General features: G+C 35.5%; 1 protein-coding gene across 4 annotated transcripts in view; it reads left to right on the top strand.

Annotated features, from left to right (window-relative positions):
- The window catches only part of PPP3CB (protein phosphatase 3 catalytic subunit beta), a 47,882-nt gene extending 34,464 nt beyond the window's left edge, over positions 1–13,418 (top strand). The window contains exons 11-14 of one of the 4 annotated variants that reach the window (XM_068547837.1): positions 4,651–4,732; positions 5,463–5,560; positions 10,362–10,391; positions 11,800–13,418. In XM_068547837.1, the coding sequence (XP_068403938.1) occupies positions 4,651–4,732; positions 5,463–5,560; positions 10,362–10,391; positions 11,800–11,978 (389 nt within the window). In that variant the 3' untranslated portion in view covers positions 11,979–13,418. Of the gene's footprint in view, positions 1–4,647; positions 4,733–5,462; positions 5,561–10,361; positions 10,392–11,799 lie in introns of all 4 variants that reach the window. The other 3 variants (XM_068547836.1, XM_068547839.1, XM_068547838.1) reach the window with 3 other exon arrangements.
- Positions 13,419–14,381: the final 963 nt, after the last annotated feature.

Here is a 14,381-nt window from a genome sequence, read left to right as displayed (position 1 = left end):
TTTACTATAATTACTCCTTTTAATATATTTAATATATAATTATTTTATTTAAAATTATATAGTTTTTCTTTGGGAAAAATCTGTTATTTCCAAGTTAAATTAATATTTCAGTATTTTATGTTCTTATTACTATTGCAACTGGTGTCTCTCTTATATTTTCTGACTGTATAAAGGAATTATATATTTGTGGGTTTATCTTATGTTCAACAAGTTGGATCAGCAGAATTACTTCCTACGGTAATTTTTGTTTTCCTTAACTTTAAAAAATATGTCATTTGCATAAGGCTGATATTGTTTATTTTCTACATTTTTACCTTTTATTTCTTTTTCTTCAAAAAGTTTGTATAATATTGTTAATAGTGTTAAATAGGAGTAGTGATAGGTGATGCTTTAGTCCTCTTTCTATAGTAAAAAGGGAAAAGGTTTCCATGTTAAGTCTAATATAGTACTTGGTTTAGATACTGATGATTTATAAGAAGATAGACACTGAATCATTTTTGGGAATTCAACCAGGAGTAAATATAAAATTTTATTATATTCCTTCTAATGAGATTTTATGTATCTTATCAACATTTTTCCTATTAATGATAAATTATGCTTATTTATCAACTTGTTACATCATTCTTACACTCCAGAGATGAATCAAATTAGATCATTAAAGAGGCACTGTAGTTTAGTGACAAGGATCAGTGGTTCAGGTGTCTTGGTGCTACCATTATACTAGCTGTGTAATCTTGGGAAAGTCACCTAACTTCTCAAAATCTTCTCTTCCATAGATTGAGGGAATAGAGAGGATGAAAATTCTTTCCCACTCTTAAGTAATTTAAAAAATTCGTAAGCACCATTTATGACAATGTTTCTATGGGAAAATACACTGAGCTCCAGCTCTGAATACTAGAAATAGATCTCCCTTCACTGCCAGCATGGCAGGTGCAATTACTCCACATTTCTTCACCCTTACACTACCAAGTATTAAGAGCAGAGATGCCAAGAAAATTTTAAGAGTATGGGTCTGGGAGTTTGCATCAAGGAATGAGAGTGGTTTGGGGGAGAAAGAACCTTGAGGAATGGAGGAAAGGGGAGGAGTTTAGGATAGATACTAGGATGGGATAGGGAAAAGAGCTACTGGAACTACATTTGTTTCACTTTCTTATACATATTCCCTTATTTCTTCCCCTTAACCCTATCTTTTCTTCTTTCCTTTGAGCATGATAGCATACCTTCTCTCCTCTCCTTCCCCTTTTCCTACTCAGCAGTGGGACCATGCTATGGACTGGGCCTGGGAAGAAATCTGACTTAGAAAGGAAACTTGTTGGGTTGGGGATTGCTGTGGAGACACAATAAGGGTTTAGCTTTCTGTGGGGGAAGGGAAAGAACAGGATTGGACATTTCCCACTGGGAGGAAGGAAAGAGTAGATTTTGCATATTCAAGGCTGAAATTGGCTAAAGGAATAAGATTCTCTTTCTTCTTAAGTGATGGCCTTTGGTATTCTGTATTGTTTAATGTACATGTGGGTTTATTTTTAAAGGCAAAAATTTGCATAAACATATTGCATGTGTAAATGCACGTAGTGTTCCTTTTAGAGGTGTTATGTAATCATTAAAGGGAATTTTTGAACACTGATTTCTATGATATTTAGAATGCATACTGTTTCTTTCAGTTATTTATCTTTTGTCTTGAGTTTGGTAAAGGAAGTACATAATCCATATGTGTTATAGTTTTACTAAACTAAAACTTTGCATTTCCTATAATGGAATCATGTATCTCAGCATTAGAATGGAAAGCTCAAATGAGACATCTCTGCTGCCTACTCTAAGAGCTATTACTTGCTTTGAAACAATCTGTTGCTATTTGTGCAAAAAGATGTCCCTCAAACTCCCAGATTGGATTGGGAACAGACAGCACATACTGTTGATCCTGAGTATGTGCAAAAGTTACACAATTCTGATTCAAGAAATTGTGTGCTCTTGTTATTATGGAGTGTGGGAGGCTTAGCCTGTCCTTTATTGGGAGTGGGTAAGGTTTTCCACTGAGGTAGTTTATAAAGTTACCTACATTTCTCTGTGTATGCTACAGATTTTGCAGATGTTGGTGTCCTTGAAGAACCACATGAGTTTGTATCTCATTTGTGTCATTACCTTTCACTTAACATACTTCCATGGGTGACACATTTCCTTAAGGGTATTAATATAAATGTGCGATTGTTGTTAGCACAGTCTTTTATCAGTCTTATGTGTTTTCACGTGTTTTTTTCTGTCCCTAATTTGTCTACTTTCATCAAATATTATAGTCATTCTGTCCATAATTTCTTCTGAACACATATCTTTTAAGAAATCTTTCCTTTAGAGCTCTACCCAGTGGCATCCCTCCTTTATTTGCCAGATCTTACAGTACTACATTTTTCAAATTTCAAATATGAGGACCTTCATTTTTCTCCCTTTCTTTCTACATTCATTCTTCAGTACCACTGCCAAGTTAAATCTCTATCTTTTTATTTGTCTCAACCACCTTTTCTCCATCATTCACTTCCTTTTTTCTGGACTCTCCATCTGAAGAACGGCTCATATATGGCAATAAAAAAGGTACAGACCAGACAGAGTAACATTGTTTTGAAATATGACTTCATAAGTTATTCTCGTGTCCATGTAAGTTTGTGTATTCATTAAGTATATTTATGCAGAGTCCTCTTGGGCCTTGTGCAAATTTAGTTTAAGTTTTATCTAAGTTAGAATTTGATGTTTTTAGAAGTCATATTCCAAGATATCTGTCTTTCTGTGCATGGAAATATTTTTCCCTCTTTTTCATTCCTCTTGTTTTAAAATTTCATTCTTTTGCTTATTTGTAATGTTTTGTACTTTTCCCTGCATGACTAGGGGTGTTTGATTGTCTGTCTGATTCCCCAAAGTAATTTTACTGTGGACATTTACTTTAATATTATGCATGATGTGTTTGTAGACTGATTTAAAATCCTGATTTGTAAAGTGTTTTTATATTCCAGTGAATTTTTAATTTGAAATCAGTATAGTTTACATATCGTTCAGTTTTATAGATATATAAATTAAGGCTGAAAATGTGAATGTATCTCATTACAGCCATCCTCCCCCATCTCCGTACTCCTCTCCCCCAGTCTGGCTATTTCAAAAATTCTGTCAATTTTAAAACAAAATATATTAATTTATTTGAAGAGAATCAGACTTACCCTATGTCCTTGGACAAGACACTTAGTAAAGTTAGTTTCTTTGTCTATAAAATGAGGAAATTGAACTTTGCAGTATCTCTAATGTCTTCAAATTCCAATGTTCTATGATTTTGAGACTTTAAGTAATTTTTTTGGCATCTTAAAAATACCTGTGTAGTACCATGGACCTACACAGTTTTGGATTTGTAAAAGCTATGCTTCAGCACTCACAATATTACACTTAGAGCATCATAAACATGGTTGTGGAGCCTATTTTCTCTAAAATATGTCTTGTTTTCATCTTTGAAATTGGATTTCTTTTTCTGTTTCCTTGCAGTAAGGTCCAGTCATCATCTTAGTTTTTAATTATATGTATTTGTGGACTGCTTGAATTTTAAATAAGATGCTCTAGCCCAAAAGACTTTTGGTTGTTCAGACCTCTGTGTACCTAAGGCCCCTTTTGGTCTAGTGTCTTTAGCCTTTCCTTAACCTTCTCCTCAACCACGGTGCTTCCATATGTTTGTTTTCATCATGTTGAAGCACAGTTCTAAGGAACCACACTCTTGGGTCCAGAGTGATTCTAGTTGCTGTATATGAAATAACAGGACTGAGATTGTTGTTGTTCTTTCTGGAGGCCAAAGGAAGGAAGATAACAACCTTTGAGTCTTTATTCAGGCAAAGATTCAGTTATTTTGATATATTCTCTTCTGTATCAGTGATAGGCAGCGCAGCTAACCCTTTGGAGATGAAGCATTAGTGATTCTTTAGCCATGTTTTTTGGGGAGTCTTTTCTCATTGCTCACTCTCCTTGTGTCATACTCACCTAGGGATGTAAAAGCTTGTATATATTTGCATGACCTTAGAGGACACCTAGTCCATGAGGTTGAGATGTACATTGTTGAAATGCTGCTATGGTCCCTTGTTCTGGGTCACCTGCCCAGTAGTTGCTTCATATCACTGTTTTCAGACCAACTTTTAGCAAGGAAGCTTCTTTTGTCATAGTATGATGGGATATTTCCAGCCTGCATGTCAAAGGCTTTTATGATAATCAAACAGAAGTCTAAAGGTTATGACCAGTTCTAGTCTGTTAGTCTGCATGCCATAGGCTCTCATGAGAATTAAACAAAGACTGTAGAATTGTTACCATTTTTTTGTCCTCTGGTTTGTGATACAGGTTGGACTCTAGTTTCTTTCCCATTGCTGTTTTACTGGTTAGTCAGTAGTGTGAGAGTGATAAAGTTGGCTGATTACTTTTCAGTTGTATCTGTGTCAGATCCCAGTATTAGACCAGTGCTGAGCTAAACATTGAAAGAGAAGCTTTTTGGCATGAGTTCATCTAGTTTCTTCCATGTGAGCTGGTGGCGAGGGGCTTGGTGTTGGTTCAGATGAGAGTGAAGCAGGCTAATAGAATGGTACAAGTATGGATGCCCTAAACTTGAGTCTTTCTTTCTATTTATTCCACTGAAAGTAGGTTCAGCTGCAGCCCGGAAAGAAATCATAAGAAACAAAATTCGAGCAATTGGCAAGATGGCAAGGGTCTTCTCTGTTCTCAGGTAATGATATATTTTCCCAATGATTTGTTTTACAGAAATCACTTTTATTATACTTTATTGTAAGCGGTGTCCTGTTTGATATCTAAAAGCAATATAGTAGCATTCTTTCTATAAAGAAGTTGTATACTTACATGTTGAAGAGGGGAACACAGGTCCCTTTGAAACTAGTATTTTTGACCTTTGTGATTATTATTGTTCACCTTTGGTATCTCTTGTCCTTCTGTGATGAAAGTATTAGATCTACACTTTAAAATTAGAGCATAATAAGGAGGAGGGGGCACTTTTTAGAGTGTTCCTGATGAACTTGCTCATCTATAAAGGAAGTCCTTTTTGCTGGAGTCATAAATTGTCTTCCTGGGGTTAATTCAGGAAGACCAGGTTTAAGGGTGCACGTGAATGGGTTAGTCCTTAAAAATTTGTTTGCAAAACTGCTTATATCAGACATGAAATACCATATTTTATCAATTTTATGATACCCATTGGTGATGAATCTCACCACATATTTAATAAAGCTTTTCAGGAAGAACAATGTATGTCTCAGTTGTATGGCATACCCTCATATCTGAAACATTTAGAACGTGGAAAAATGTATATCTTGGAATTGAGGAAAATATGGTAATAGCAATGAATGTCATAAGTTACATACATGGCCTCATCTGGGCCCCATCTCCTCTTTTAACCTAAGTACTTGTTGGAAGTCTCTGATCTTTGTTATATCTCTCTGCTATAGGGAGGAGAGTGAAAGTGTGCTGACACTCAAGGGCCTGACTCCCACAGGGATGTTGCCTAGTGGAGTGTTAGCTGGAGGACGGCAGACCCTGCAAAGTGGTAATGATGTTATGCAACTTGCTGTGCCTCAGATGGACTGGGGCACACCTCACTCTTTTGCTAACAATACACATAATGCATGCAGGGAATTCTTTCTGCTTTTTAGTTCTTGTCTCAGCAGCTGATACAAGCAGAGTACTATATGATAGGTAGTGTCTGATTAATAACCTGACCAGGGCAGAAAATGATAGAATGGGTATTCCTTTCAATTGAAAATAATGATCAGTCTCTCAGCTTTTCATGAAATGATATGGGAATAACTCATATCATAATGTCTGAAATATTTATTCGTTTGTCTAATGCACCCTTTTCTTTTTAAAGCCTCAGTTTCAGAATGTGAATCAAGGATATCCATATTACTTAAATGGAAATGTAATTCCAAGTTTCTTATTTTTTTATCTTTCTAATTTATGTAATTGTATTAGACTGTGCTTATATTTTCAGATGTTAATTTTAGAATTAACAATCTGCTTGAGCCCCAGAACATTACTTATGCACTTCACTTGCCAAAACATTTGTGCAAGGTTTTGTACCCTGGTAAATGATGCCAAAGTTTGTTTTCTGTGGTGTTTGTCAAATGTTCTATGTATAATTGACTGTCTGTAACACGCTGTTTCCTTCCTCTGCAGATGTAGCTGCTTTCCTAAATCTGTCTGTCTTTCTGTAGGTTAGCTGTATGTCTGTAAAAGTATGTTAAGTTAAATTACTCTATCAGACACTTGTCTGTCTTGATGTAGAAGCAACTTTGTAGCACCTTGTTTTGAGGTTTGCTGCATTTGTTGCTGTACTTTGTGCATTCTGAACATGAATGTAACGTTAGATATTAAGTCATTGTTATAAGGGGTGGAATTTAAATCCTGTAAGTCAAAATTGAAAGGGTGTTATTAAGTGTGCCTTTATTTTGCATGAAAATAAAAAGAATTATACGTAAAGCATTCCTGTAATCTGGCTCATTGAATATTTTATATTTAAAAAAAAAACTTAAGTTTTTTTGGAGTAAATATTTGTGTAAATACTGGGTTAACTTTTTGAAAGCCCATTACAGATTAAATAGAAGAAAGTGATGTGAATGTTATAGACTATACCCAATAACTGAAAGTCTAGATATCTTTCCCTTGTGGTTGGAAAGCAGAAAATGTGATATGTAAAGCCTTAATTTATGTTTTATTGTAGTCACTTCTGACAGCCCTCCAAGGGTCATTGTTGTATTAAAACAGGAAGCAACAGATCTGATGTTTTCTTAGTCATGTTTGGTGTTGTAATTAGTCAAATTTTTAAGGCAAAAAAATAGGAAATTTTAATTTTAAATTTTGAATAAATTTAAATTAGATTGACTTTTCACAATTTCATTTCACTCGGTCTCATAATAAATGCTTAAATAAATAAAAAGAATTTTTCTGTAGACAAATAATTTCTACTTGTAGCCTATACATGTTCTATTTATATGTTATTGTGTTGTCTGCTACCACTACTGGTATATGTGAGATATATAAGTATGTTTTGAAATTATAGCTTCAAATTTTCATTTTGAATGAGGTTTCTTTTTTGGATTTAAAAAAATCTGCTTTGATTCTCTTTATATTTCTTGCCCTTCATTTTTCTTATTATCTTGTAAACATTAGGAAAATGAGCTAAAAAGAATTTCATTAAAACAAATTAAGAAGACCTTAAACATTCAATAAAACTAGCAAGAATGTTAACAGAAAAGGATGAATTTTAATAACTTGAAAAATGCCATATCCTTCCTCCTGTTTGTTCAGAAAAGGAAAAGAAAACCGAAAGGGTCTCATACTTAAATAAATCTAAACTATGGTCATCTCTCAGTTATCCTTGGATATATTATTACTTTTATGTTGTATCCACAGCAAACCTTTCTTTCAGATTTCGCAATTAGCACCTGCTAATTACATGCTTTGTTGAGAGCTCAGCACATCTATTTATTCTTAATTTGCATGCAGCCTGAAGCTCAGTCTTCCAACTTTGAAATCACCCCCAACTGCAGGGAAGGATTGAAAGACAGCTTTACTGAAGGGACTGTCTATTCCCGGCGTAGAGTGAGTTACTGGATGGTGCTGAGCTTAAGGGGTCCAATTTAGGAAACTAGATAGCTCCCTAGCTCTGCCAGCAATGGATCTTGATCGTGTAGTTTACATTTGGTTGACGTGATTTCTCTAGCATAAGACAAACCCATTTTGAAACAAATAAAACTCATACAGAAGTATGACCACCCATGTGATTTTTAAAAATTTATGTAACATTTAAAATTTTAGTAGACATGACCCCTGACGTGAATACCTGAGAGCTAAATATTGCAAAAAGAAAGTTTTAAAATTCTAAGACGTCCATCCTATTGTCAGAAAATAGAAATTGTCTCATCAATAACTTTACAGTTAATTTATGATATTTCTCAAGTGTTTTTACAAACTGCATAACTCTGTTGGAGTAGGATTTGATAATCATATTTTATGTGCATTTTCTTCTTGGAAGTTTGATTGGGAGCTAGCCGTTATAATGCTACCTTCACGAGGACCTATATGAGAAAATATGTGGCCATCTATATTATAGTAAGGTCAATTCCTCTTGATCACTTATCCTGTGTAGTATTGAGGAACACAGTTTGAAACAGCATTACACTCAACCTTAGTAAGGCCATGTCAAGATGCCCCATAAAACTGAAAAAAATTGAGGAAAAATAGTGCTTTTCAGATAGAATTTTGCAATTATCAGATCTCTTTCTTTCCAGCTTAATATGTAAGCTTCAAATGATCTTCTTTGAATTCTAAGCATTCAAGCTTAACATGGTATGCAGTTTTGAGTGTGATGTACATTTTGTGTCCTGAAAAGGATTTAGGAGCATTTAGAGGCCTTGGGAAAGAGCAGAGAATATAAATTGACCTAGAAAATGCATATAAAATTAAAAGCCCCCAAAAGTGTATTGTCATTTTCATAATTTGAAAAAAATTTTAATAGACTTTTAAACTATTGACATACTCAAATAGATACTAATTCTTACAGTGATAATCAGTTTTTTATTTTTAATTTATTGCTATATATTATACAAATTATGATATATCTCATATAAAATCACTTCTGTTACCACATGCTCTTTAAAACGTAGATTCTGGTAGGCATTTTATTTTTCCCTATTTAATTTCTAAATTATAAAGAAAATAGTCCATCTTTTGAAGAATAGGAATTCCAGGGCTGATCCAGTAGAGGTGGGTCATTTATCCCAGTTTTCTGTCTGGACAAATTCCAAGAGTATTTTCCAAGCGTACAGGGCTAGATTTTTTAAATGGTGATTTGTACAGTGGGTATACAATAAGTATATCTGCTTTAATTTGTAATATGATTTAACAGTTGAGAAAAATTAATTCTTCCTTTATTCAGTGTTTATACTCCTTTTTTGGCGGTCCCCACTTTACTATCTGATTAAGATTACAAACATCTAATTTAGCCTTCTTAATTCCTTAGATTCATCAGTGTCCTTTCACATTAATAACTGCTTTGGATAAATTTTATTATTTCTAAATCATGTGTACTGCTAGAAGTTCATTTTAGGAATAATTATTCTAATTGGCCTTATCGTTGAAGAAGCAAAGTAGGAGGGATGGAACATTATCATTATAAATATTATGAGTTTGTGCACTTTGGGTAAAGTGAAGAATTGAGACTTGGCAGTATTATCAGGCAATAATGTTCTCTACAATCTTTGGTCCTGGTCCTCAGTGTGAGTGCTTTATACAGTTTGAACCCAGAAATGAACCAAAAGAATCTTTGACTACAAAAAAGTGTATGACTAAATATGTTGAAATTCTCTAAATGGGCCAGAGACAAGCTATACCAAGAATGTATTTCTCATTTATATGACCTATATGTATGTCCATATCATGAAATGAATAGGATTTATTGCCTGTAAGACCTCAGTTCTATCTCTTGATTCCTCTCTAGTTGGTAGATGGGCTTGAAAACATGCTCAGTAGCCTTTTTATCTTCACTTGAGGGTGTTAGTACCTGAGGTAGATTTGAGTTCGTGATACACTGAACATAAATGGATTTTTATATATGTTATATGTTGATATCTTTAGATATTTGGAACACCAATTATAATAGAAAGGAAGTTCCTAGTAGACAAGAGGAGTCCTTTTAGATTACCCACAGAGGACAAGGACTATGGAACTGTTCTAATTAGAGTAATTCACTAAGTTTACTGACCATAAATTTCATTGTAGCCATACCAACTTTTGCAGCTTATGCTTTGCCCTATGAATTAGAAGTGACAGGAAAAGCATTGCTGACCCCTTCTAGTTTATATCTTAGGGAACCAACTGGTGATAAGTATTATTTCAGTTAGACATGAAAGAAAAGAATCTCCTTCTGTTTGCTCTGCTACAATTCTACCATCATAATTTCACGCTATAGAGAATTTCCTTGTGATTGTGATGGATGTGACATAATAAACATGTTGGAAAATTCTAAGGTCATCAAAATACTGAATTCAAGATGGGTAATTAATACTAGTGTGCATTTGCATGGATGCTGAGGTGTCTGTTTACAATAGGTCTATGTGTTCTGTGCTCTGAGCGATGGTGTCTTAGTGCTGTGTGTAAACTGTGCTGTGTCAGGAATTGGGGGATTGGATGGGGCTCTCTAATACGGGTACTATATATGTTAAATTGTAAATGATAATGTAGTATGGGGTACTGTTATATTTTAAGTGATCATTGCTTTTTCTGCTGTACGATATGACCCTTCTCATCTCTCTCATTCATTTTGCATGCCTCTGCTCACTTCTGTACAGCCACAGTTGAGGCTATTGAGGCTGAAAAAGGTACGATCAGAGTCCTTGCACTGGGCAGAGATCTGTGGTGTGTGGGTGGGCATCAGAGAATGTCCTGTGGGTGTGTCTTACTTCTAGCTTGCACAGTCCAAGATGAATCAGACTCACTGACTCATCAAGTGTAACAGTCATATCTTTTTCTTCTTCTTCTTTTTAAATCACAAGGACTGAGTTCCATAGTGACAATTTGGTTTTTTCCCTTTTCTAGTATAGTAATGTGACCAGCATTTAATGTTCCAGAATTCTTTAGAGTACAGCATGTTATGGTATAATATTATAGCATTTACAGTTGCAAATAAAGATCTGTTCCATATTTTGCATGATTCTGTGCTACTCAGATTTTTTTATTCTTAAGTGAAATCCTCTCTAGATATAGGTTTGGTATACTCATGATATAAAAATGACATACTCATTTTCAGTAATTCACCTGAGAGTGCAGGGCTGTCACTATGATTTTGTGCTGCAGTCTGGGCTAGTGTTTGCTGATAATATTACATCCGCGTATATCATGTATTGGCTTGGTATTCCACGTTGCTGAAAGCTTTGCTGCCCCAACCACTTACTTGGTTCACATGCACAGACTCTGAGTCCCAGGGATTGCATATTAAAGCAACCAGATTATAACCAATAGTATGGAAATTTTTTCTATGTACCTTTTAATAATAGAGGATACATCACTCCAGATGAAGTGAATGAGAAACCATAACAATTGGAGGAGGATTGCCGTTTATTTTGATTTGGGTTTCCAAAAAACAGGCAGTGAATGGCCAGTGAATTAAGGAAAACGTCTCCTAAAATATGGAACTATAAATACGTTTTACAATCTGCCAAACACAGATCTAACTCCTGGAGGCATTTCCTACCTTTTTCATTTCATATTGGTGGTAATGGGGTGATAATACCTTGACCTCCAAGGTAGTTCTGATCTGCTAAATTTTAACTTTCTTTTCTTCTCCCACGCTCTTGGTACAGATTTGTATGTTGAGGATTAACCTTGTTTAGCCTCCTCACTTGCCCCTACTCTTGTTGCTGCCTTACTGTGATAGTCACTGGTGATCTTAGGGCCTGAGGTAGGAGATAATTGATGTAGTAGAAGTTAGGTTGAGACCCTGAGACCATTGCCTGGAGGTCTTGGGGCAGGGGAGGATTATTTTTGTGTGTGTTTTTTTTTTAAGACTATGTAACACTTGTCGTCTATGAAGCTGTCATGTTTATATTTAGGTTTAAACATTTCACATTTTAAGGGGAAATCTAGAATGGGGATAGGCTTCAGTTAAAGTAAGATTTAAATGTTGCTATGTACAACTAATTTCTTTCTTCTTAAAAATCATTAATTATGTTTTTGAAATCTCAGAAATGTTTTTCAATTACTGACTTATCAAATTTGCATTTTGTTAAGCAATACGAGGATTCTCTCCACCACATAGAATCTGCAGTTTTGAAGAGGCAAAGGGTTTGGATAGGATCAATGAGAGAATGCCACCCCGGAAAGATGCTGTACAGCAAGATGGTTTCAATTCTCTGAACACCGCACATGCCACTGAGAACCACGGGACTGGCAACCATGGTGCCCAGTGACCCACGGCTTCCCAGGGACTCTCACATCTCGGGCCCCAAACGGACAGATCACCCGAGGAGCTGGAGGGGTCGGTCAAGCTGACTGTAAATGTCACAGTCCCTCTGGAGAAACCATTGTGCTTTTGAGACCCCAGCCCCCTTCCTGGATGGAGGCTTGAGGGCCCTGGGACATGTTGTGCTACCTGATAAGATTGGGTCATCGCTGCCAAGGTGGAGAGCAGTGAGCAAGGGGCTTGGGGCAATTTCCAGTGGAGGGCAACTACACCTCCATTTATGCTTGTGGTTCACACATTTAAGTTTACAAATGAGATTTCTTTTTCCCCTCAGTAGAATTAGATTTTGTTTTTCAACCATAACTTCAAATACAATCCTAAGAGATAATGTGGACTTTTTTTTTCCCCCATGAAATGTCTTTAAAGGATGAATTAGCATGGTCTTAAAATACATTTCCGAGGTTACTAAGCTGTGTTTTGAATTATGGGCAAAATGCTGAGAAACCCAGTTGGCATTTATACAAAATGCTGACCTCAGGTCTATAGTTCCTAAATGTGGCTAATTCTGTAATATAGTCTTGGTATTTTTCAATTATGAATGCATAACCTATTTCTAGGCTGACTCTCTTACTTGTGCACAAATCCAAAAACTAATTTAGAATCTTTCTTGCCCAGATCTTTTGAGATTTACACCCCAGAGATTTAAGAAGAAAATCTCTAAATTTCAGAATTATGAAGAATTACAGAATTACTCATTTAAGGTACTTTAAAAGAAGTTTGTACATTGTCAAAGTAAATTTTAATTCAAATCATGTCTGTAAAACTTGACGTATTTTGTGTATGCATGTTTTCATTTTGCAAATATTTAATATATAGACCTATGATGTACAGGTACGACATGTATAGGTTACCTAGATGTTATGAGAAATTTTAGTTTATTGTGAGTACTCAAGTTGCTTAAATAGCCACCAGGGTGATTTACTGCTGGCTTTCTATCATTTTATGTTTTGATGCAAAGGAAATTTTTAAATGTTCTGGAAGTGTTTTTGATTAAGCAGTGCAGCATAGAAGCAACGGTTCTGTTCAGTCGTTCAGATGTTAGTGGAAGCATAAAAGTCAAGACTGCATGTTGAACATTTTCTTTTGATAGTTACAGAACTGCTTGGTTAGACTAAATGGAACCATGTGCTAATTTTTCACAATTACTGACCTGTATTGATTGCCACAGTAGTTTGGTATTTCCCTTTACTTTGGTGGCCTGCTTCCCTCATGCCCTGGAATACAACTCAGAGCTCCAGGCAGCGGAACCATCTATTGTTTGTTTGCCAGAAAGTGCACCCTGTATGGTCTCCTTTCTAAGTTGGAAATATTATGCATGTGCAGGACTATTTGAGTATTTTATAAACAGTAGCACACAATAAATTCCATGCATGGGCCGCTGCTCCTATCTCTGTGTTGGGTTTTATTTGGAAGATGTAGTCTGATTTGACCTCATGCAAATCAGAAAATCCTGTTAGTAGAATTGGGATATTCAGAGAAAATTATCTCATGGGTAGTTCATGGTAATTTGGTAATTTGATGAATTAAATTCTTGTCTTCATAAATTTTGCTCTTTTTTTTTTTTTTTTTTTTTTTTACTTTGCTTATACTTGTTTTACATGAGCATTAGTAACTGAGCACTCTGGGTGCCTATTATAGGCCTAAATCTATTATTTAAAATCAGTGTTTCACTTAACTTTTAACTGAAAGAAAATGTTATTGTCTAGAATTTTGTTACAGTAGTATTTGGAATTTATTAAGTGTTTTAACAATAAGAAAAGAATAATACTGCATTTTCCTGCCATTATACTCCTTTCTTTTTTTTTTTTTTTTTTAAATATTTTATTTATTTATTTATTTATGGCTGTGTTGGGTCTTCGTTTCTGTGTGAGGGCTTTCTCCAGTTGCGGCAAGTGGGGGCCATTCTTCATCGCGGTGCGCGGGCCTCTCACTATCGTGGCCTCTTGTTGCGGAGCATAGGCTCCAGACGCGCAGGCTCAGTAATTGTGGCTCACGGGCCCAGTCGCTCCGCGGCATGTGGGATCTTCCCAGACCAGGGCCCGAACCCGTGTCCCCTGCATTGGCAGGCAGACTCCCAACCACTGCGCCACCAGGGAAGCCCTACTCCTTTCTTCTTTGTCACAATCAAAATAAGTATAGAATTTTGCAAATTGAGCGAAATTTGCATATTGTTCAACATTTTATAATGATATAATTGTATAGCAACTTTAATTACATTTTTTCAACAATAATTATAATGATACACATTATAAAGCATTAACTTAGGGACTTCACTGGTGGTCCAGTGGTTAAGACTTCGCCTTCCAATGCATAGGGTGTGGGTTCGATCCCTGGTCAGGGAGTTAAGATC

The sequence above is a fragment of the Eschrichtius robustus genome, chromosome 7, assembly GCF_028021215.1.
Source record: "Eschrichtius robustus isolate mEscRob2 chromosome 7, mEscRob2.pri, whole genome shotgun sequence".
NCBI classification, from domain to species: domain Eukaryota; kingdom Metazoa; phylum Chordata; class Mammalia; order Artiodactyla; family Eschrichtiidae; genus Eschrichtius; species Eschrichtius robustus.
The sequence above is the reverse complement of the archived record's forward strand: the minus strand, read 5'-3'. Positions and strand labels throughout refer to the sequence as shown.